Below are 25526 nucleotides of genomic sequence, written 5' to 3'. Positions count from 1 at the left end.
ATTGCACTAAAACTCTCAATTCTAACAGTTTTCTGTTTTTCCTTCTATCAACTTTGGCCTATATGTGCAAGGATTTCGTGTAATGACAGCCGCTTTTCCCCTTCTTCTTCCCCTCCCCACTACCGCCAGGAATGCCTGAGTCTAGTGATGGAGGAGTAATCGCAGCTGCGAGGATTCATTGTTCCCTAAATTGTAATCAACTTACCTTCATGGGGTAAACGATTTCAAATGAACTGTAATGGTTCCTAAATATAATTTGCTCACAATAACCAGCCGTCATAACTTTTCTTCCACCATGACGATTGCCCACTTCTCGATCGATGAAATCAACTCATATTCGGCCGCGGATCAATTATGTTCTATGATTTAAGTCTCAAGTGAATGTATCACTAAAAGAATAAGATTCCAAAGAAACTGCGGGAGATACCGCAACAGTAACTTTTAACCGAGTCATCCGCTAATGTGTATTTCAATGCAAAAATTTCAGAGTTTGAAAATCATTCGCCAAAAATCATCCCAGTCAAGGCGAATGATTTTTACACTCTGGAATTGTTGCATTAAAAAGAATGAAAACTCCATTACGTCTTAAATGTGAAAGACAAAAAAAAGCTTCAATGTTGAAAGAATGCATAATTATAAATTTAGCAACAGGCCTCTCTGATCGGAGAGTAATTTTAAACATATGGAACGGCATTTAATCAAAATGACATTGAGCTTGTTACGAAGGAATAGATGGATCAGTCGTAAATAAAGGAACCACATGACCTGGTGCTACTGGATCACAGGAACTGGTAAGCCATGGATGCCATCAATCACAGATTTTGCTGGAAGGTCAGAAATGACAATGAATCACAATTCTCTTTAGGCGTTCGGATTCCCAGAACTCAACATCAGCTCGTCTTCGGGTACTCGCCATTCATGTGAATGGGCTATCAATCGTGATCGATATCAGTCACTTGCATCGGAATTGATGTCATTCAAGCAATCAAACTCACGACCCACCACAACAATCATGAGCTGCTATTCTCGATCAAGGGCAGATGACCCAATATTGATCACGAAAAGTTAGGCGTGGATTTAATTGAGGCAAACATTAAGGTCATGCTTTTCTTTGGGGATTATTTTTAGTTTAAATAAACGAATCCAAATGAATATCACTTTTATGACCGACACTAGTATTGCATTATTGCTGTCCTCGAGGTTATAATTATCCACTTCAGGGTGCATTATGGTTTCTATAATTAGTGCAATTAAGTTAAATTTTTACAGACATTTAAACTTTATTTCTATGGAAAGAGATCACAATATTATTCTTGTTAATAGATGAAAATGTTCTCCCACTTCAGAAGTTTTCAAGATTCACTACAGCAACGGAATTGAAAGAACTGCGGTTGAACTGATCAGAGTGGTCCGTCAGACCTGTCGCTGAATTCAATCACGTCAACAGTCAATCACGATTGGCACATTCAAGTGAACAGTAATCGTGGTTGAGGTCACTGAAATGACCGGCTTTGTACATCACTTAACCATGTACTGCTTACAATTGAACGTCTACATGTGGATACAAGTTCATGTTTTCCAGTACGTTTCACTTCCAGTTAATCACTAATTCTAACACTAATTTCTCTTTCTCTCTCTTTTTCAGCAGTTCCATGCAAGGGACCACATCCGACCGTCTTGAAAACGTAACACAGACCATATCGCGCCTCCTCGAGGGATACGACATCCGACTGCGGCCAAACTTCGGCGGTGAGTATCTCTGTTCCTTGCGTTCCCTCCTCTCTCCCAATTACATCTCAATTCGACCGTCCTCGTAATGCTTGAGCATCCATGAAGTCCTCTGATGTCGGATGCCAGAATGTTTCTCGGTACCGAAATACACGTCCGCCTCGATTCAATTAACATACTGTTATACACTTCCCCGAAAGCCGTCCCAAACACGTGTGACAAGGGTGTTAGCCATTATGCTTCCACACAAATACTTTTTTTATGTATGTACTTCCCTGTGATTCACCGCTAGGGTGTAGCAGGGGGTGATTACATACCATAATATTTTTACTCCAAAATAAATTATCCTCCTAGCGCGGTCGGGCAACGTTATTCAAATCCGTTATCATTCCTGGGGAAAAATGATATTTAAACCACATACATTGGGCAAGCCGCGAATCACTGAAAGGTACATATGGAAGGGGATGACCGGACATCATTGATACAACATCCGTTATGCACATTACGAATATTATAGTGTTAACAGGCACTCCACTGCCTGCACTAAGAATGCAAATGTGGAAACCCATCAAAAAAGGCGAGATCACATGCAACGCCGTCACTTCTACTTTCTTCTACTTCTACTATGCAAGTCCCAGATAGGTTGGATGGCAAGGGATGCAACACTATGCATTACGCATCAAAATATTCAGCTTTCCTTAATTTCTTAGTGACCATGTTACTGTTACATGCTTAACCTACTACTTGGGTGTGATCATTATCTATAAAAAAAAAACAATACTCTAGTCCTAAATTGGGTAACCGGACATTTTTCGCCATGAAATTGAACATAATAATTCCTCTCGCGCAAGTAGTAATTTCGAAAAATTATAACTTTGACCCCGCTATAGCAAATGTAATTGTTATTGTGACCTCAGCGTGATACTCTTTAACGAAGGTTGGATATGTAATTAATCGATGTTAACGTGGATACGTAGTTTTTTTAATTTATTAGGACCCACTGCAATGCCCTCAACTGAGAATCGGTCTTTGGGATACATCATGGTTGACACTATAAATATGAAAATTTTAAAATGTGAGCTATTGGCATGAAGTTGTCACAATCAAAATACTACTAATACACCCGTTACGAAGCACGAAACTTGATCACGGTTCGTTCACGGTGACGGGTGCGTGTTCTCTGTGAGTTTTCTTCCTTCCAAAACAGCTCTCCTACTCGTATATGTTTGTGGTGTGGACCGAAATACCGGTATTGGAGTTATTATCTTCACAACCATCATATTCACTAAGAATTTTGTTTCTAACAGTATTAAGCCTTTTTAAATTTCAGCGCTGATATGCCAGTAAAAATATTTTATAAATTGGCTATTGCCACATAATGTGAGAAGTCACTGTTCCGGATTGAAGAATGCTTTCCGAATTACTGTTCGATGCTAATATGTTGACGAACCTTCAAAAAATCGCGACATATTTCTCTCAAGGTTTTCCTGCCTCCTTTGGATTTCACCCTACAACCCTCTCTCCTTCCCGTTCACTATGCCTAGTACATCTGGTACTATTGTCATAAAAAAAGAAAAATACAAATGTAATACCGAATTTTCATACTTTCGTCAGGTTTCATACATACATGTTACAACAAATGTGTTGCAAAAGGCGCTGGATAGGGGAGTATGACACATTGTAAGTAAAACCCCATCCATTTCCTAGGCAATCACTATATTTTCTGAAAGCTTGACTAGTTAAATTTTACGGGACATTAAAGACATTAAGTCAACCATGCACGATTCAGATTAATATTTTAACGCGTTATGCATTTAAAATAAATTAATTTTTATCCCAAAACAACATTCGAGCTCCCGTTCGAAACACCTGAAGACCGACTATGAAGGCGTTACGAAATATTTATTCACAAATCATTACCGGCGCATAAATTGGCTATCTAAAGAAAAAATAAATAATGTCGGCCGAAAAAAATAACACTGAGGAAAGAGAAATCGTTTTTTCATCGCAAAACCCTAAATACAAGAGTGAGAAAAATTCTCTGAGCGATTCCAGTTACCTTCCCCATTTATACTTTCCACGAGGCGTAAAATGAGGGATGGGGAAAAGCCGCCTCTCGCTTGGGGGAGAACGAAAGAGACCGTTCGGCATTTTTTTTATTTACCCAATCCCTCAGCAACGTGTCTCCGCAAGGCCCGCACCTCATAATATATCAACCGCGAGAGGAGAGCAGCGATAAGAAGATGTAGGAAGGCGATTCCAAGTCCGAAGAATAGAACACGTTCCGTCAAGTCAGCCCAAGGCTGATGAATAAACTCTTAAGGACGGCTGCGTTCAAGAACATCTCTCTCGGCTAACGGGAGGCATAATTACTATCGACACAAACTTATGTCACCTACATATTTTAGGAAAATAATCCATATTTCCGCAAATGGCACATCCTGTTCTGATGCCTAGAGTACTGTTCAAGAATTTTTCAGCCGTTTTGATACATCTAGGATCAAAATAAGATTACGTCGATGCATTACCATTATCTATTAGACACGTGGATCGCTCAAATAGCTTAATCCGCCATGGTAGAAAAAATGAAAATGGATTAATCATTGAAAAATAGTTAAAATATTAAATAGAGTGATATTAAATACCCTTCCAAATACAATTGCAATCAGCCCCAACCAAATGCGTACTGCTTATTTTTGACCAAAGTCATTCACAAAAGCAAATATGGTGTTAGTAGATTGATGATCGTTTTATTATATACGCGTGTGAATAATATACGTTTTGAATGGGTATTGGTTTCAATGGTTATCATTAATTACAAAGGTTTTATATTAGAAAATAACTCACTAAACATATAATTTGTTAATAACTCTCATGGAAAGGAAATCTAAATTTTCTTACACCACAGAGGTAATTATTTTAGCCCCAAATTATAGACGTAGAATCGCGAACCGGATAATAATAAGAGACACCGTCGCAGACAGGTTGAAGCACTCGTCCTTCCCCCGCACAATAGGTAAACAGCAAAATAGAAACTCAAATACATTAACAAAAAGACTGAAATTCAACGATTTAGTCGAACAAATCAATTATTATATGATTTGTACAGGCAGTTATGCGCACGACTGTTTCTTGGTGCGCTAAATACTTATTCAAATTTATTTATGAATTAATAATTCTGCATACAGCACACGCATACAGCAGCACGGTGCATTCTGCATACAGCAGCACGGTGCACTAACACCTTCGGGCACGCACCATTTCGGCGGCTTGCGGGGTATTTTGTAAATGTAAATGAATCTTGATACGAATTTTACAATACGAGGTGATGATGACTGTTTTATTTAATAGTCATGAAATTGGGTTAATCGATTATCTTTAAAAATGTGAAAAAATAATGGGAGAGTATTACGCAACAATACTTGACAAACTGAAGGCAGAAATTGCAAAAATTACGACCGCATTTGAAGAAAGTGCTGTTTATTAGGACAATTAATATGCCCAAATTTGGCAGTATATATTGTTAAAACTCACGAATTGCACTTGGAATTGGTTGATCGCTCATCATATGCACCAGATAGATCAAGGAATGAAAAGGATGGAAAAGTTGGACATTTTAAGTTGTAAAAGAAAAAAGTTGGAAACAAGGCATTAATTACGCGCTGATAGCTCAAAATACTTGAAAGAAAACTTTGTTGTTGTGACATATCTAGCAGGTAATCGTAACAACAAACACAATTTAAATAAATAATCTCATTATAATGTCAATATTCTCATATCAACAGTCATCTTGGAAAATGTATACAATGAACTAAAATAATGAAGCAATACGTGTTTTCTCTGATTATGTTTGTTTAGAAGCAATAAAATGGCTGTTTCCAGCACAGCAGTCCATGATCGTTCACATGAAAATATCACTGTAATCATTTCGTAGCAAAATGCATCACTTGGTATTACAAAGTACGTTAATATCCGATTTATAAACATATATTTATGGATAAATATTTTGCTTCTATTGTCAAATAAAAATATTAGCAATGTTCATCTCTTCACGATAACAATTTGCGCCACCGAACACAAGTATGGTGGAATGGCAAAGCGTACATTTCTATGGCCTTGTTAGGATTGGCTTTTCAACGCGCAGAAGAGCCTATCAGCCGAGTCGGCTTCTCAAGAATTGACGAAGATCGTTAAATAACAGAACTTAAAACGGAATATAGACAGGTGCATGTACACTCCGAAACAGTGAGATACCATAACACTAATGTTTATCATAAATTATTCCTGAATAGATACATAACGGAATAAATCGTGGGACATCGTATTAAAATGTGAACATTAGCCTTTGGATAATATTATTTACAAAATATTATAATATTATTTATTGAAGAAAGCAATAAATCATTTTTTTAAGTTTTAATAACCCAAAATTATATCTCAAAAAAGGGTTAAAAATGTTCATTCATTTTACCTCGAGTTTGTCATAACCCTACATCCCAGGGATGAGAAACGAGTTTCAGAACCAATCTACATCTACATAATACCCCGCAAGCCGCCGCAAGGGCGTGTGGCGGGGGGTGTTAGGTCACCAACCGTAAAAAGGAAAAATACCACATGCAAAAAAAACAACACGGAAAATTACACCCACAGCAGCGCACATACTCATGCAAAAATCCCTTCATCCAATACTCATGCAAACACATATACCGCAAAACAACTAAAAAACTGCACCCCATGATGCAGCACGAAAGCCATCCTACACCACGGAAGCCAGGACACAACAAGCAAGAAATTGAAACACCACATGAAAATGCACCACGAAACACTCTACCCCCACAGAGTCTCTAAAATGCAGGGAATGCGACCCAACGTTACAGGTAGCAGGAATTTGCCCCCGTGGAGAGGGACGAGGGATTGAAAGGGAAACTTAAAAACAGATGAACAGAACACGAATGAGGTCATTCGGAAAGAATGGGTTATTATAGCAAAACACATAAGGTTAGTGGAAGAGCATGCATTTAAATACAACTAATTATTTTTTAGACGCTGAGGGTGGCAAGTGGAATTTTTGCTATCTATAACCCTGCAGTTGCTATCCCGTATTGTCCGTGGGAAGAAGGAGTCCTTGAGTCGGCTAGCTAGCTAGAATTTTATATGAATGATCCAAGCGACCAATGTATGTAGGAGTACGAATAATTTGCGAGACCTCGGTGCTGAAACATGCGGATCTAAATTTATTTAATAATTTCAATCTTGCATTGAATCGTCTTTCAGCCAATGATTCCCACCCCAAATCCATGAGCATTTCGGTGACGCTTTGCGTTTTATCGTAGGAATTTTTTACAAAACGGGCTGCCCGGCGTTGAACCTTCTCAATTTCCCGAATGAGACCTTTTTCACTCGGATCCCACACGCTGCATGCGTATTCTAAATGAGGCCTTACAAGAGCGTGGTAACAACGTTCCTTGACCTTCGAGTCACTTTTGCCGACAATGCGTCTAATGAATCCCAATTTTTTATATGCTTGACCACAGACTTTACGTATGTGAGTCCCCCAAGTTGTCTTTTGTGAATGTGACACCTAGGTATTTTACCGTATCAACTACTGCTAGGTCACCTCCAGCTAATTTGTAAGCAAATCCCGTTGATCTTTTAAAGAAATTTACCACTGAACATTTATTATAATTTAGAGTCAATCCCCAATTAGAACACCATTCAGTAATGCAATCTAAATCCTGCTCTAGAATAAAACGATCCTCATCCCCAGATATCTCCCGATAGATCACCGTGTCATCCGCGAACATCCTAATTTTACTTTTCACTTCGCGGTTCAAATCGTTAACAAAAATCAAGAAAAGCAACGGCCCGATCACACTTCCCTGAGGTACCCCCGACGTGACTCGAACGCTGTCGGAACTAGCGCCATCAAGGACTACCCTCTGTTCCCGCTCTGAAAGAAAATCTTTAACCCAGCTTATGGCGCCCTTGTTTATACCCGCGACCTTTAATTTATGAATGAGTTTACCATGTGGGACCTTATCAAATGCCTTTTGAAAATCTAAGAAGATAGCATCCACTTGCCTACCTCTCTCACCAGATAAAAGTAAATCATGTGTAAATAATCCTAATTGGGTTTCGCAGGAGCGGGTTTTCCTGAATCCGTGTTGATTGTCACTTAAAAAGTTAATATTGTCAAGGTGTCTCATTATTGAACTGACAATTATGTGCTCTAAGATTTTGCAACAGATAGAAGTGAGAGATATAGGTCTGTAATTACTGGGATCCTCCCTGTCACCACTTTTAAAAATAGGCGTTATTTGCGCGGTTTTCCAAATCTTAGGTACTTTGCACTCTGTGAGGGATTTGTTAAATATAAATTCAAGGTACGGGGCAATGTTTGGAGCTAAATGTTTTATCACCCTAGCTGGTATATTTTCGGGACCCGGGGATTTGTTGGGTTTAATCTCATTAAGCAATTTTAGAATTCCTTGTTGGTCCACTGTTATTTTTTTCATGGGTGGAGTATGTACTGTTTCTTGGAGATATGCGGTGGCAACATCGTTCGTGAAAACGCTTTGGAAGAATGAATTTAGGATGTTAGCTTTACCCTCACTGTCTGTATGAATTATATTGCTACAATCCCTTAAGCAAGCCACGGTTTGTTTACTCCCATTTACTTCCCTAACATATGACCGGAAAGCTTTAGGGTCAGTGTCCAAGTGCTCGCAAAGTACTTTGCGTTTAAAGTCCAGTAAAGCGCTACGTAATTGTGTTTTGGTTTCAATTTTAGAGCATCTATATGTGTCCCATAATTGTTTATTCTCAGGGGATGATGTGTTCACGCCTGCCCTCTTTACCCTAGAGTGTAGCATTCTCTGCTTTCGAAGGGCTTTTCTAACGTCTTTATTGTACCACCTGGGGTCGCGATTTGCTTTAACGTATTTTATAGGTATGAAATCTACGATTCCTTTTTGCATGATATTGACAAATTCTGTCCAAGTTTCTTCCACGTTGACATGACTTAAGCGGGTTTCGAGCTCGGGTAGTGAAGAGTTTAATTGATTGGCAAAAGATTCAAAGTCTGCTTTATGGTAATTATAAATTTTTCTTTTTGGTTTAACAATCATTTTTATTTCTATGTCCAAGTGGACATTAATTGCTTTATGGTCACTCAAGCCCTCATCAGTTGATACACTAATAATACGTTCAGGCGTGTTTGTAAGAAATAGATCCAATATGTTCTTTCCACGGGTGGGCATGCGTACTGCTTGATGGAGGGAGTTTCTTTGAACCAATTTTATCATGGAATTGCAAGATTCGCGATCGCGGGTCCCAGATTTAACGATATTGTTGTCCCAATCTATACCAGGGAGGTTAAAGTCGCCACCAATTATGTTTATGCTGTTGTTATATTTACGTGTAAAATTGTAAATTTGATCGTTGAGGGTGTGAAGTGTTTTCAAATCTGAGTCAGGAGGTCTGTAGAAAGAGCATAAATTTATGTTGGGTTGATTGGTCCGTATTAAGGTGCACCAAACACTTTCTATGTTATTATTTTCAAATGAAACTTGCCTGCTTTCAAAATGACTTTTAACTGCCACAAAAACCCCTCCTCCGGGTCTTGTATCTCTATCGTGTCGGTAAACTTTGAAATCTATTGGGAACATTTCTTGGTCATTAATGTCATTGCACAGCCAACTCTCTGTGCCTAATACTATATCAGCGGAATGAGTTTGGATTATGTGTTCTAGATCCGCTGATTTGTTCTTGAGGCTTCTGCAATTTATAACAAGTATAGTTGAATTATTTTGATGTTGAATAACGTCCTTATTTGTGCCTGTCTGTAATTTAGGACGCCTTTGTGGGGAAGTGCGTGTCACATGTCTTTCTAAATCAATGCCAGTGTTGTCGGTGACTTTTATATTTTTATTAATAATATTATACGCGCTATCCCCAGATGTTATTGACCCACTAAGTGACCTGCCCTCTATCCTAAAAAAGGCCTACAGTGGTCGAGTATCCTATCCGCTACCTTACTCGCCGCTTCCGCCGTGTAATGGACCCCAGATCGGTTAAGGGGAGACCTGCAAGATCGGAGGGTTGGTCTGAGGTCGACGAAGGAGGCTCCTATGTCCGAGCAGAATCTCGATAGTCTCTGGTTTATGCCTGATGCCTGAACCAATAGGAGCGGGGGGCCAATATATTTGGATAAAATTATATTTCCTGACATTTTATTGAGTTATAATAATTCACTTGTTGATTTAGATGAGCTGCTGAACTGTGGCTCTTCATAACCATCATGGTTTTTCCCGTCATTTCCCTAGTTAGAGAGTCCCCATCCTCGTTTCTTTAATAACCCTAAAGTATTACGGTCCAAAAAACCTGCCGCTTATTCTAAACCTGGCCTAACTAATGAGAAATAATGTCCCTGTTGTACTGTGAAATTACAGCTTGATCATGGTTGAGTGGGAAGAAAATTCGTTTTATTCACTCTCGTAGTCTCTGAGTACTTAAACTTGGGGGTGCCTTGACGGCCAAGGAAAAACACAACTGCAGGCAAAAAACGATCTCATCAATCACAAAAGGTATATCATTAACTCCAGGTAGCATTATTTAATACGTCGTTTGTTCGCATTTTCATCTCCTAGAAGCACTTCATTTCTAAAGAATTCTATGATGAACAATGAGGGATTTTGACTCAAAATAGCACGTAAAATCATTACCACCGCCAAAGAATTATTCTGAACTCTCTCTTTATCCTCCGTAAGTATAAAAATTATAAGAGAAATTAATTACGAGGAAGACTCGTGTAAAAAGACGCAGTGCGATGATATGGAGGGTTTATAAAGAAGGGAGAATGTCATCTATACGTTATATGTGTGCAGAAGTCTAGTGGTAGTTAGTAGCTTTTTAGGGGAGGTGACCGATAGTTGAGGTCATTTGAGGCAATGGACTGTGCGCAGCATGTACTCGCATGGTGTGAACCTGGCCCGTGGGATGGTAAAGGGGCAGTTGGTAATCTTTAAGTGCGATTGAATATTAGAGTTTTTTGACTCTTGTCTGTTCTTCTTGTGTTCATATGTATGTCCATTGTAATAGCGACAGTTGACCAGACTTGACCGTTGCCACCAGGACAATTGTCTAATTGCAGCGATAAATTCTTAATAATAAAAATAATAAATACATTTGCGCATAGGGGATAGAGAGGAAAGGCTGGAGGGTGAAGAGAAACCCGGCGTCGACATTAGCCTACTCTTAACGAAAGACGCCAAGGGGTCCGCAGCTTAACGTCCCATCCGACGGACGAAGTACTCACTCAAAGTACCTTTCACAAAGCACTTCAAGTAGGGTTTTGGATACTACTGAAAAATATCTTTCGCCGGGATTCGTACCCGGGCCCTCTGTGTTAGAAGCTAGTACGTTAGCCACCGCACCATTCCGATTCCCGCAAGTTCATAAATTTGATACTAATGTCTAGAATCCCGCATAATAACGAAATAAACGGAGTATACCGTAGACTTGGATTGATGCGAATATAGATAGCTCAAGGGAGAGCAAATGGGGTTCAAATTTCCATGGAAGCAAACCCGCTTCGTAATATCCATGGATTCTCTTCTCGAATTTACCGGGAGAGAAAACGCGAGCGCAGATGGCTCTCTCTCAGCCGGAGAAAAAATATTCCGACACGAGGGACGTCCGCTCTGCTGTGTTCCCCGCCTTTGTCGCCTTCCTCTCGGTCGCCTGAACCGCGAAGAGCCGCGACTCCTCCTGAGCACTTTCAAGTCACAAGCAGCGGTGGATCGAGGGAGGAGCGGAGAGCGCCCCTGCACCACCGAAACTAGGCCGGACTCGCCAACGCGAGTTTCGCGAGGACGTCGGAACAGGGCTATGTGTTACCCATGTGGATTTTCTCGCAGAGGTTCAACAGGAAGAGAACGAATGCGCGGATCCACGCCCGTCTGTTCAAGATGGTCGCGCAAGGGCGGTTTTAAGCTTCGCACAAACGCTCGGGCTGGGGTGTGGTGTAGTGGGGCCAAAGATAGCGGCGAGGAAGGGGTGTTCATTTGGGGAAAATCCTTAACCCTCCCCTCATCTCCCAACAACCACACCCATCCCCCCTCCCGTCGCAAGACCTTCGGAAATTAATCGATTTTGTCATGATTCCAATGCAGCACACAAGCACAGATTCCAATAACAAACTACTTTCCCGAAGGGGTTTTCATTACCGAGCGACGACATGGCAAGCGAGAGATCCCGCGACAGAAATCTCGGATCACTTAAGTACATTTTTAAAGAAGGATACTAATAAGTAAGATTTTCATCGAGGGGTTAAGAAATTATTTTGTTCGGCATTCAATCATCAACGCACTTTCACTAAAATCACAGGTAAATTATCAACCACAGTATGTCCAAGGGTGTTTCTATCAGGGGAAATGAAAAGAACTAAGTAACATTTTTTATTTATTTTGTGTTACTAGCAATAGCTCAATTACAAAGTGACTATTTAAAATCTTTAAATTGTTTTTTTTTTAAAGGTCATTGGACGGAATGGCATGTTGAATAAAATCTTATGCCAACAACAGGGTGTTTAAATAAAAATAAGGTAGCAAAGTCGCAAACGATTAATTGTTCGTCTACTGTCGTATTTAAATGTTACTTGAAGCACCTTAAAATTTCATCTAATTTTTCTTCGGTATGCATATTTCTTCGGGAGCCATATACTTAATTTATCCTTGAAGTTAATTCAAAACTGTATGAAAAAAATATCAAATGTATGGATTTTATGACACATGATGCTTGTAGGGTTAATTTGTTAGACAACAATTTGATTTACCTAGGTAAATTTCTTAGGATTCCTCGTGTCTAGATATAACATTTTAAAATTCAGTTCTTTTACATGAATAAATTGGATAAAATAATTCAAGCAGTTGGACAAATTAGCACCGTCACTTTTATTAGCCACATAATTTGGCAATATTCTTATGAAAAGAGACAAATTCTACGATTCATTTCCGAAAACATTTTTTCAATAGCAAATTCATTCAATACTCACTTAATTCTAGTGCGACATGATGACACCTGAGTGTGTATTTTAGATATTTTACTGATTTTTTCGGGTGTTACACGATTTGTGACCCCGGTGCGGTCTGCATCGGAGAATTATACGCCGATTTTAATAAAGATCCGAACTATTCTACAGAAAATTTCAAAAATCCATTTCAAATGGAGATTCTGAGGCGAAACTACTCTACGCTCAAAGAGAGAATAGCGTCTGTCGATGAAATAGATCAGAGATCTTTAAATATTCTTCGTAAAGTAAAGAGTCCTAACGAAATGAGCTTGCAGCTTCAATTTTATATAAACGTCTTACTTCGAAGAAATGCGCTGCATGTGGATTTAAGAATTTTGGCACCTTATTTAAACCCAAAGAGGCCAAGTAATCAAGACACGAGAGCGGAGTTAGTTTTTTTTCACAACTCTCGCAAGGTAGGTGATATATTCCGGCATCTTGAAGCGAGAGATCCTTTTAGCATCTAAAGAGACCTCGCTGAATGTCCTCGTTAACTCCCTGGATGGAGGAAAGTACAGCGGCCTATTTTACACCAGTCATTTTACACTGCCAAATGGTGGTAAACGGCGGCAGTTATCACAGTGCTATGACGGTGGTCATTAGCACATACTGGATGGGTAATTGCCCAATTAAAATATCTCTTTGAAATGAATGCATCAAAGTTGGGAAAAAAAACTAATTTAAAGACGAAAAACCTGACAAGCAGAGATGAATAATTTCTCCAACCTGACAAGCAAAGATAGAACTCTTTGAAAATAGAGCAATACTCGTATTTATATTGCATTGGCCTACTGCCAATTTCCTAGCCAGTAGCCCATTAAGTATATTTTTACTCAATGATAAACGTAGTAATGATCAAAGATTATGCAAGTTTAGTTTATTTTAACTTCCGGTTCTGGAAGAAGTAAAAGATATTTCGTATGGATTAGCACAATAATGAGTATTATTGGTTTATAGCGATACCTTCACTGGATGTAGGAGGTTACTGAATTTTCCGTAATTTAATTCTTCTATTATAGGTAATTTGCCCTAACTTAAAGGCATATGTGGACGTAAAATTTTATTTTGAATGATCATAAACTAGATGTTAATTTATAGTCTCGCCGAGTTATGATTCAATAAACTAGAGTGAAAATAAGTAATTGGGGAAAAATAATCCGGCCTTAACGGTTACCTAAATGTGTCTTTTTAGTTTATTGCAGCGATTTTAGACCGTTACCGGATCCTTCTCTGCGTTATTCTCCAAAAGAGAAAACCTTTGGCGAGGTCCTCTTTGACGCATACCAGGGAGAGTTTTACCACCGCGGTTCAGGACAAAGTCCAGAGTTATTCAAAACTAGCACATCTTTGTTGCCAGGCTTCAAATTAAAATGATCCAGCTGTGTGTGAATTTATTCGAGAAATTTGACTCAAGTTGCCTTAACTTTTCAATTTTGATCAGGCAAGTACGTTAAATGTTGATATCCATTTTTAGATATTGTAAAAGTAATAAGCATCGTTTCTAATGCAACTATGATTATCATTTTTGCAGTAATAAAGTAAGTGTGAACTGTTGAGGCATTATTACAGCCCACGGTTACCCGATGTCTACAAACATATTACAATTTAGTAGTAGTAACCCACTTCCTTGGAGTAGGTTCATAATGGACTCAGGGAATACATCCTATTGTACTCCGAATGCCCAAACTAACATGACATAAAATTTCCTTAAGCTACGTACCACATTTTGCAAATGTTTCATTCTTTGGCATAATTTTTGTACCTCAATTTATTCCAACCAAAATACTTCTTTTTTTCCTCCTTCTATATCCCTCTCACAGCCTCCTATCCCCTATTTATGTCTTACGCATCTTAATATCTTTAAGTATCTCTTCTATCCACTGGTTCAGCCTTCTTTTAACTTCTCCAGACAGCCGCCACTCTTCCCCAACCATACCTAGAACTTCATCGCTTTTTTCCTTTCCGTTACTTTTTTTTCCATTTATCTTCACGCTCACATCTTAAAGACCTCTAATTCTACTTTTATATTCTTGCTTCAACGATGAAGTAAGAAAATAAAGTTTCTGAATCATATAAAAACTTAAGTTCCTTGCGAAAAAATAACAAGCCCAGGCAAACAGCCACCAATAGCCTGGCTAATGTTTGAGCTTGCAGTAAGAGAGTTGGATTAAATGGAAAATTTTTCAGAAATATTCGTATTTTTTTGGATTATGTACTCAACTGCTTAGTATTTTCTTGTACATTTCCGCGTAATTTCCGGTTTTTCACGTCTTTGAAGATTGATGCATCATGATTTTGACGAGTGCAAGTCGTAGAGAAAATATGCTCACGTTCCAATTTGTTTATTTCATCTCGCCATTATGATAAATTCTGGAAAACGAAGAGTTATCTTCTATACTTGTTATTTTACGACTAAAATACAGTAGCCGAAAAATTTCAAGAAACGAGCTATTTAAAAGCAGATTAAAGAACTATTGCAACAAACAAAGGGGTTCAAAAAGACTTTTGACTACATAGGTCTCTGAACGTAGGAGAGACCTCCAACCGTAGTAGTGACTTAACTTTAGCTAGTCTGGTCTACGCGCTCTTCAACTATCGATAGTTACCCGGGTTCCAGTCCCGCCTCAGCTTTGTGCTATCGTTCGTCATTCGGTTTCTGAGGACACCAATAATAAGCTACGACTTTCTTTATAGAAGAATATATATTTGAGAGCGGTGCAGTAGCCCAGGAGTAGAGGCAACCCTCTACTCCTGGGCTACTGCACTGCACCGTAATCCAACGATTACTGACCGGAGGGCCCGGATTCGAATGCCGGGCTACCCTCTCTGGGTACCCTCAGTTCCACTCAAACTGTGTAGTTTTTCGGGTACAAGATCTTTCTGAGAAACCATAACCGGCACAGGGAAAGGTACTGGCCTCCCTACTCTGATGTGTGAATTTCACACGCCGTCGGGCTTAGTACTGGGTGAACTCTACCATCACCTACCAAATTGACCTTCGGGTTATTTATTGTGTTTATGGTTTTTTGTATACTTGTATACTATCCCAGTGTGTGCAAATGCCATTCGTAGCTCTAGACAAAAGAATTAAAAACATTCCACATATTAGGAGTTGAGGTCATTAATTGGAAGATATTTATGTACAATTATTATTAAATGCCTACGACATGATCGGGAGATAAGAGCAATGAAGTTTTTGGCTCGGTAAAAGCTAACCCCATCAGGAAAAATTACCCAAAATAAAATGCAAGGTCACGAAGCGAAAATATGCTTAGTGAAGAACGTATTCCTTTATTACTATGGGCTTAGTGGAAAAGTGCTTATTCACTCATTCACATCCACGTTCAGTGGAGTTCTCGAAACTTAATTTAATACGTCATTCTGTCCAAATTTACATATCAATCAAACTTTACAAGGTCACATCTTCGTCAGAAATATGCAGCCAACCGTCAGCATTATGGCGGAAATACGAATTGGTGTATTGAAATCTCGTAATTTTCACTTCCACAATACTTTTTGCGTCATTTATCATCCAACCTATTAACTCTATTCGTCTTGCTATTATTCATGTTAAAACACCTCTAAATGTTTCTTGTAAAACTCTTGCCAGAATTGAAAGTGACCGATTAATCTCCTAATTCTTTTAACCCTGGAAAACTCTTTGTCAAAGTCTGCGTCCTGATATCCGTATTCCAAGAAACCTATAATTTCTACAACTACATCGAATAAATAACGCAAGCCGCCGCAAGGGCGTAAGGCGGGCGGCATTAGATAATTACCGTATAAGAGACCAAAACCACATGCAAAATGAACATATTTTTGCAAACCTACAACAACAGGGGCGTGTTTATTTGTAAAATAAAAATAATCAATCTATCTAAATTTTAGAACCCTCAAAAATGAAAGAGGAGACCTCGAGCATATAATCAAAAGTTATTCCGTTGATACAGTAATAGGCACATAGAGTTGGCTGTATGATGATACAAACGACCGAGAAATTTTCCCAATAGATTTCACAGTTTACCGATGCAATAGAGACACAAGACCCGAAGGAGGAGTTTCCGTGGCAGTGAAAAGTATTTTTGAAATCATACAATGTGTATTTGAAAATAATAACATAGAAAGTAATTAAATTAAGAATACAATGTATCTTTCCACTGTCCTTTATTTGCGTTCAACCGGTTGAAACCGGTTGTGCGCAAATAAAGGACGGTGGAAAGATACTTTGTATTCTTAATTTAATTAAAATGAATTTCCACAAGGTTGAGCCGGGAACAATTGAACATAGCAAGTATTTGGAGCACCTTACAGCGATCTAATCAACCCAACATCAACTTATACTCTTTCTATAGACTTCTGGACCCAGATGTTAAAACACTTCGTGCACTCGATGAACAAATATACCAGTTTACACGTAAAAATAATAATAGCTTCAACATAACTGGTGGTGACTTTAAACCTCCCAGGTATCGATTGAAAACAGCAATAGCATTAAAACTCGGACCCGCGACCGCGAATCTTGTATTTTCATTCAAAACCTATTGTTTATTCTTCTTTTTTTCCCGTTTTATTGCCAAATTTTCATCGTGCAGCTGAAGAGGTTTTATTCATTCATCTTCATTGATGATTCACCGCGTCGATTTAATCTCCGCCATCCTTCGGTAGCAAACGCAAATCCATCGCTCCTGATCCTACCTACCCCGAATCCGCTGTCGTCCTCCCGCGCGATGAATACATTGGTGCAACAAACCTAATTCGCGCACGAGGAGTTCGCAGAACTGCGAGGAGCCTTGCTCTCCCGCGTTGAGAGCGAAGGGATGGTTTGGAGGAGGGGTTGAGGCAGGAGCTGCGAGCGGTTAGGGTTATAAGGGGGAGCAAGGGAAGAGGGGCAAGGGATGAGAAGGCGGGGGGAGGAGGAGCCGTGTGAGGAATGGGGAAATGAGGGTTTGGCGTGGAGGGGGTGGGAAAAGGAAGAGGGATGAGGGAGAGGAGGGGTGGTTGAGGCAACGGAACGGTGACGGGAGACAGGAGGAGGTGTGAGGGAGGGACGGGCTCATGTCGCACGAAGACAGGCTAAATGAGGCGTTTACGTAACGTACCGTATGGAAGAGAATCGAATGGCAGGGAAGGAAGAGGAGGGCGGTGGGTATTCACACGACCACCGCTTACACCACGGTTTGGCCCAGGCCGTACGCTGGTGTGTACGTACAAACGTACGCGTCGGGTGGAGTAGATGGGCATTTGTGAACGTGTACACGCTAGATCCAGCACCTACAACTACACAATACCCTGCAAGCGTCCTATGGCTGGTAATCAGTCACGTCAATCATATTTAAGTATATTCGAATATACATGGTTTGTATAAAAAGTATCGGGAAAAGTTTCGTAAAAATAGATTTATTTCAGATCTTGTTACAATGCCTCAAAATTCTTCTAATAGCATCCCTTGAGCATCAACACACTTTTTCCAGCGGCTTTTTTAAGGCTCCCTGGTAGGCGGATTCCAGAAGGTCCTTAAGGGTACGCGTACAGGTTTCTTTGACGAGACTTAGGGTCCCATGGTGGTGTTTTTTGAGGGGTAATTTAACTTTCGGGTATGGGAAATAGTCTGCTGGTGCCAAGTCGGGACTGTAAAGGGATTGGGGAATCCAAGCCGCCGCAAGGGCGTGTGGTGGGGGGTGTTAGGACACCACCCCTAATTTAGAAAAGAAAAAAAAATCGACTGCAAAAACCACAAATTCATACATCCACAAAAGATATGGCATAAATTCATGCAAGAACACTTACACCCCACACACATGCAAACACTCAAACTACCAACTAACATACACATGCACCTGAAAGTATACCTAACATCTTTGCAAGGAGACACCCGACCATGCTCTTGGTCGTCCGTCCAAAGACCTTCGGGACGAGTTGAGCGCAGATCTATCGTATTTCCAAATATTCCGTGAGAATGGTGTGCACTGTCATCTTATCAATGAAATTCTCTCTCCCTTAAATCTCCTCCCCCAATATCTTTTAAGGGTGGTTTACAGCGAACGTAACGTACTCAACTTAGCCGCACGCAATTTTACCTCAACGTAAGACACAGTAATCAACCCGAAGTTCGATTGTAACGTACACTGAAATCAGTGCGTCGTTCACATATTCGCAAATGTAAGAACTTAAGCAATTTAGAGCATATTTTTGTATTTACCAAGTTCACCAATATGAGCCATAATTAAAGCGGCTTATAGAGGTCAGCTGTGGAAACAACTGAAGTCACAATAGCGATAATCACACGAAAATTTATTTGCCAACATGGATGTTGGCAAGGATTAAGATTTCTACATTTTCTAAATTAATGATGTAATTTATTAAACAATCATAAAAGAAACGCACTTTTCCCCAAGAGCTAAATTAACTTGGCCTCCCATGTTGAATAACTCTTGCTTTGATATCTGTATTGTATGTTTCAGTCACTCGTAGCAATGGAGTGTCAACAATGGTCGAAAATGTTTTTAAACTTAAGTAGGTGGCATGGGGATGTCAAATATATGTCATTTTGACGAAAAGTCCACTATTTGAAGCCCCAAGTGCGCTCTATCAAATGACGACTATAAGACAGTGTCTTGCAGTTGGTTTTAGCCGTAGTTGACATCGAAAATGAAAATATAAACAAGGTCTTACAATAAAGGACTACCCCCATAAGAATAGGTCAGCGTTACCCGAACCGTCCTGCAGCCCCGATCATGCATCGCCAGATTTCTTTTCGTTCGCCAGAATAAAAAGGAGCTTGAAGGGCTAAACCATTTTGTAAGGCTGGATAACGTCGAAGAGGACGTGGCGAGGTGCCTGAGCACGAGGTTCCCGTCGAAGCCTTCCAGGAAACGTACCGCGAATGGCAGAGCGGCTGTACATCCGTGTGTTGATGCACAGCGGTGCTATTATGAAGAATTTACGTAATCAATATTTTGTTCTTAAGTACTTTTTTCCCATTTTTATCCAATTATCTTTTTTACAGACTTTGTAAATGGTGAGAACTTGGTGACAGAGGAGCTTTCATAGATTTACTACAATGTTTTTTACATTGATATGTATTTAATTTTTATCTGGATGAATTCTACAATTCTTTGTGACAGACCACGTCGTTCCAAAAATTCGCTTCTCTGATCTAGTCCGAAATAAGTTTAGAGCAAATTTCAAATAAAACCCACACTGCTTAAAGACTATTTATTTACTCCATATCTGTTTACGAATGACGAATATATGGGTGTTGCAATCCATTATTCACTTGTCGCTAAAATTTAATTACTAAGATGACAAATTGGCACGTACAGCCAGTATTCAACCCCTTTTAAAGATGATTATGGGACATTTTTGTCATTACGTTTAAGTTCTTTATACGTGATATAAACGGTTAAGTTTTTATCCATATCTAAAGCTCCATATTCTAAGTTAACTTTTTTTATATTCAATGTGAATCCCCATTAAAGCAAAGGGAGGAAAATAATTATTTTCCGGCAACCCCACGTTTGGAAATTATTTCCCACACCCCTACCCACCCTCCATTAATCCTGCATTACCGTCCGGTTTAGCACTCTCACAGTTTCACCCGGAATAAAACTCGTTATAAATTCGACTAAAATGCGTCTTTCGAGGATATTCGACGAGTGATAAATGAGATGAAATTTCATGACGGCTTTGAAGGATTTGAGATGAGAGAGTTTTCCCTCGAAAGTTCTTACGTCAAAAGCTCCTCGCGGCATAACTCCTCCATACTTCTCAAAAAGTTTTTACTTCAAAAATGTTCATTTCAAAAGTTCGTTCCTGTCTGAAAAAAAAATCCCGCTTCAAAATTTCTCAATTTAAATGCTCTTATTTCAAGCGTTATGCCTCGAATGAGCGTTTGAAAATTTTTTTTCAAAGATTTAATTTGAAACCATGGATACAATTTCCGAATCAACTTTCCATATGAATACGGGCTAACAACGGGAGCTTGTTCTGTGCAGAGAAAATCAAAAGGATTCTCACACCATAAAGACATGGTGCAAGTCTATAGTATAAGCAGTTGTGATTCATTTTTATATCCTCTTTTTTTGCATACAAAAGAACTTTCACAAAGGGTGAAATTAACTCTTGTTCAGAAATAAGATTACCCGCTAGCATTCCTATCGATTTTTTATTTTTATTTTTTCTATCTTTTTCCGATATTTAATGATGTTTTTTTTCCTCTTCTTTATCCTTTAACTACCCTTCCTTTCCCTTACACCTTTACTATCCCACTTGGTGCTTGCACTCCCTGCCACACATCTTCTTAGTCAATCGTGGGGTATTTATGTTGATGCAGCACAAAATTCAGAACATAATCCTGAGACTTGGATTTTTCAGCGAAGAAATGTCAGCAGAGTAGGTAAATAGTTACCCTTAAAACCTTTACAAAAAACACAGTAAGGAATTCTTTAAAATTTCTCCAGAAAACGATGTATACTTCAGAGAGCAAGGCATCTGACATCACTTAATAGATATATTTCACTTATCGATTTCACTAGCCTTTCAAAGTAAACCCTGCCCTAACCCAGTAACTTAGGCCTTCGCGCTGGCCTCTATTATGCGCGGTGTTCATTGGTTATTGATTTTCACTAAAAGATTTTTTTATTTCATTTTTGGGTGAGATATTCGGGTGACTGCAACTATATAGTTAAATCTTGAATTTCGTATGGTAAACTACATATTCGCGTTGACCGTTATTTGAACCTGAATCCCTCGATGTCCCGCCGAGTTTCTTACCAAGTTAAGCTACTCACGGGTGCGGAGTTGAATCTCGGTAGGGACTAATGATTTTTACGCTGTGTAATTGCATTATTTTAATCCAAAATTGCGGATAACTTATAGCGGATAACGGATAGCGGATAAGCGGGAACCGTTGAATCAACCATCGTAGCATCTCCCGCAGTTATTGAGTTCTTATAACGAGTTATATATTCTCAAGACCTCATATCTTCTGCATCTTTCTCAACGAGGAGATCCTCCGGAAAATAGCAAATCTAGAAAACGTATAAAAAGACGTTGGGGTTCATTTTAATGTATGAAAAATACTAAGCTGTTCCCACAAACGCATAATAATACCTTATTCCATAGAGAATGTAGAGCACCATGTTGAAATGGAAAATAGCAGAGGTACTTTTTAGAACGCAACGCACTTTTCAATGAATATATTTTGGTCTCGGGGGACATTGGGCATCAAAAAATAGTGCCGGGCATGTAATTAATATTTAGTTCGCATTTTAGTAAAATCAGGTTTATAAATTTAGTCGAAAAATTGGAGTTTCACGTATAACTTCAAATTATTCAATTCTGAATACTAATACCTTCAGAATAGCTTGAATACTTGCCACGTCGATCGGTATTGGTGTAGATCTCCAAAAAGTTTAAAATGAATGTTGAACCAGCGAAGTAACCATTCGTTTCCGTCGTACCCGTGATAGTGTTTAAGCTCTTTGCTCATTGATAAAAACTATGCTGATTTTTCTTAAAATCTCTACCGGTGGCATCCATCCAATATAGCAATCCAGATAAATAAGATGCCGTGTTTCAGGAACGAAATTTCCTGTGCTCAACCCTCCCCTTGTTCGACGGAAGCGGCAATTAATATTTTAAATAATAAGTTGGTGATGAAAAAATTGTCGGCCCGATGGGTGCCGCGATTGCTTACTGTGGGCAATAAGCTGATCCGGCTGTCAACTTCAAAGCAGTGTTTGCAGCAATTTAAGCGAGATCCGAAGGTGTTTTTGCGTCGAGTTATTACTGCTAATGAAACCTGGATTCATCATTACACACCAGAAACTAAGCAGCAATCAAAACAATGGATTTCTCCTGGTGAATCTGCTTCAAAGAAGGCGAAGATGGTCCGATCTGCCAGAAAGGCCATGGCGACGGTTTCTTGGGATGTAAATGGCGAAATCCTCATGGATTATTTTATGAAAAGGAAAAACAATCACTGGGAAATATTACAGTGAGTTATTGGACCACTTTGGCAAAAAATTGAAGGAGACACGGCCGCATTTGGCGAAAAAGAAGGTGCTAATTCACCACGATAACGCACCAGCAAATTCATCCGGAGCTGTCGCCGCCAAACTGTATGAACTACGTGATGAATTGCTGTCGCACCCCCCATATTCACCCAATCTGCCTGCGACTTTTGTTATTCCCTAGCATGAAGAAATGGCTCGCGGGATAAATATTTAGCTCAAACGAGGAAGTTATCGCCGAGACAGAGGCGTATTTTGGAGAGTTCGACAAATCCTATTTTTGGACGGGTTAAAAAAATGGCCGGAACGTTGGGAGAAGTGTATCTTTCTAAGAGGGGACTATGTTTAAAAATAAAAATAATGTTTTTGAAAAATGGTTTCTTCATTTTTAACACGGGTACTTATTGAACCACCTTCGTATTAGCTCCTAGTATCAGGAGCAGAGGAAAACGTAAGAAATAATGTAAGAGTTTGACAGAGGCAAAATAAGTACAAAAGCCATGGAAGAATGGAATGAATAACTTAAAGAGAGGAGAAACTTTCTGAGCCCTTGTACAAAAACATGAAATGAGGATATGATTTTTTTATTAAAACGTAAAAGAAACGGAGAAAAATTAGAGTATATGCCTGTTTTAAAATAAATGAGAATACTTTTACCTGGCTGGTACCCGGGTGAACGCAAACAATTTACAAAACATCGACCGATATTTCGTTTTAATATTTTTCTAGAAAAATAAAATCCATCGGGCTTCGCATTATCGCAGATTAATGAAGTCCTGAAACCGCGTCCATGGGGAATTTAATATCCATCGCTAAGGTGCTTGCCTTTTAATCCGCTTATAAAAATCGCTTTTCTGCCTCGACGGAAATGCAGAAGCCTTCTTAATATGGAGAAATTAATAGAGCTTTCACAAACGCCCAAGCGTTTTTCAATCCTTAAACCGACTTTTTAAGCCGATAAATAAGTGGCTAATCCTTGTATTGCAAAATTAGAGAAGGGTTTTGAACTTTTTCAAGAAAAACAACATTATTCGATGGGAACAGGTGAGTTATCACCTTCGAGTGGTGTATAAGCTCAAAATATACACTCGAACTCCACCCACTTCGCTCGAATGGAAAGACTCGTTTAATACATTTTGGATGAATTAGACATCTAACGGAGGCTGCTATTTTATGTCCTCCCCTAAATTCTTAAGGTAGGGTTTATGTGAAGGGCGATGAATGTTTGCTATTAATCAAATTCGTCCCACACGGTCAAGAATATAAAAATCCGATGAATCTAAATGTCGCAAACAAACCTTAAAGAGTAAAAAAGGTACATTCCCTCCCCTTTATAATTATACTTCGCAATCCCTGGGTGTTTGTTGTAATACATTTTGTGAATATATGAATTCCTGTAAATTCAGACACACATTGTACTCGTAAAGATGAAATCGATATTCGATTGAATTTTCTTTGGGAACACGATTTACGATGCTAAATCATGAAGATCAACTCACTCATTTGCTAAGGAGAGTTGGGGACCTTTGATAAGAAAAGTTTACGAACGAAAAAATAAAGATAAATAAGACAACAGCGTTTGATTTAGCATACTAATGACTCCTCTCTTACCTTACAATTCTTTTTATTAATGGGTTTTGCTTTGATAATCTGAAAAACTATACGCATCGAATTTGAGCCTTCTCAGTCTCAAAATAAATTAATGCTTTTCTTGAGAGGAAAGCTTCCGTTGGAACATGGGTATAATTTCACACAATATCCGGGTATTCATTTCAATACAGTACCGACATACGAATCCAATATATCAAACGCTCATTGGGTGAGAATTGTTGGTACTGCGCCCACAATGATAGCCAGCGATCAATTGTTCGACTCCCGCCAGAGACTCAAGTGTTTTCTGCCAACTCTGATGATTATACATTTTGAAAATTTTATATAATAAAAAAGTGGATTATTGGCAGCCCGGGTCAAGGTTCCTTTTATGGATTTTTATATTTACCCATTGACTTTTGTCGTTTTATCATTCAGCTTACTTCACTCATAACATTATATTCGCGTTCCGGTTAAACTCATTAACACTGGCAGTCTGCCATTTACAAGGTTAGTCTGAAATGTTTCCGAACTAACACCTGTATGAGACAGTTTTTCTTCAAAGCACTTATCATTTTTCAACAGTCTCCTTTTTAGTCTATACACTTTTGCAAGCGATTGTCTTAACTTTTTTAACCCTTCCAAATAGTAGTTGACGTATTTCTCCGCAGAATAGGCGTTTTCGTATGTGATAACCTCCTCGTTCGATGGACATCTCTGTCCTCCAAGGGAAAATTTAAGGTTAAAAAAACCGAAAAAAGTCGCTGGGGGCCATATTTGGTGAATGCGATGAGTAGTCAACCAATTCGAAGTGCAATTCTTGAACTTTAGCCATTAAAGCGACCGCCAAATTGTGAGCAAGTGAGTTTTACTGATGGAAAAACACTTTTTCTCTCTTCAAAAGCGGTGGTTTTTTTTAATATCTGCTTTAATTGCCAAGCTTGTCAATTAATTATGCGTAATAATCCCATGAAGTTTAGTTTTGGATGTTTTCTATTATTATTCATTAAATTTCATGCGGGAATTCTTAATATTATTCGCTTCTTGGTCCTTAATAATTTTTTTATCAGCTTATTTTTCGTCCAAAAGGACACCTCTAAAATCTCTTCCTTGCCCTGTCCTGT

General features: G+C 39.0%; 1 protein-coding gene across 3 annotated transcripts in view; it reads left to right on the top strand.

The window, feature by feature from the left end:
- The window catches only part of Lcch3 (Ligand-gated chloride channel homolog 3), a 159106-nt gene that overhangs the window by 31044 nt on the left and 102536 nt on the right, over window positions 1-25526 (top strand). For 2 of the 3 annotated variants that reach the window (XR_011702829.1, XM_071596729.1), the window contains exon 2: window positions 1646-1749. Coding sequence is in view for 2 of the 3 variants with exons in the window: in XM_071596729.1 (XP_071452830.1) it covers window positions 1646-1749 (104 nt within the window). In the remaining variant the exon portion in view is untranslated. The remainder of the gene's footprint in view (window positions 1-1645; window positions 1750-25526) is intronic. The other variant, XM_071596730.1, reaches the window with a different exon arrangement.

The sequence above is a fragment of the Hetaerina americana genome, unplaced genomic scaffold (assembly GCF_022747635.1).
Source record: "Hetaerina americana unplaced genomic scaffold, ioHetAmer1.1.p SCAF_8, whole genome shotgun sequence".
In the NCBI taxonomy this organism is placed as follows: Eukaryota; Metazoa; Arthropoda; class Insecta; order Odonata; family Calopterygidae; genus Hetaerina; species Hetaerina americana.
This window is presented reverse-complemented; position numbering and strand designations above follow the sequence as displayed.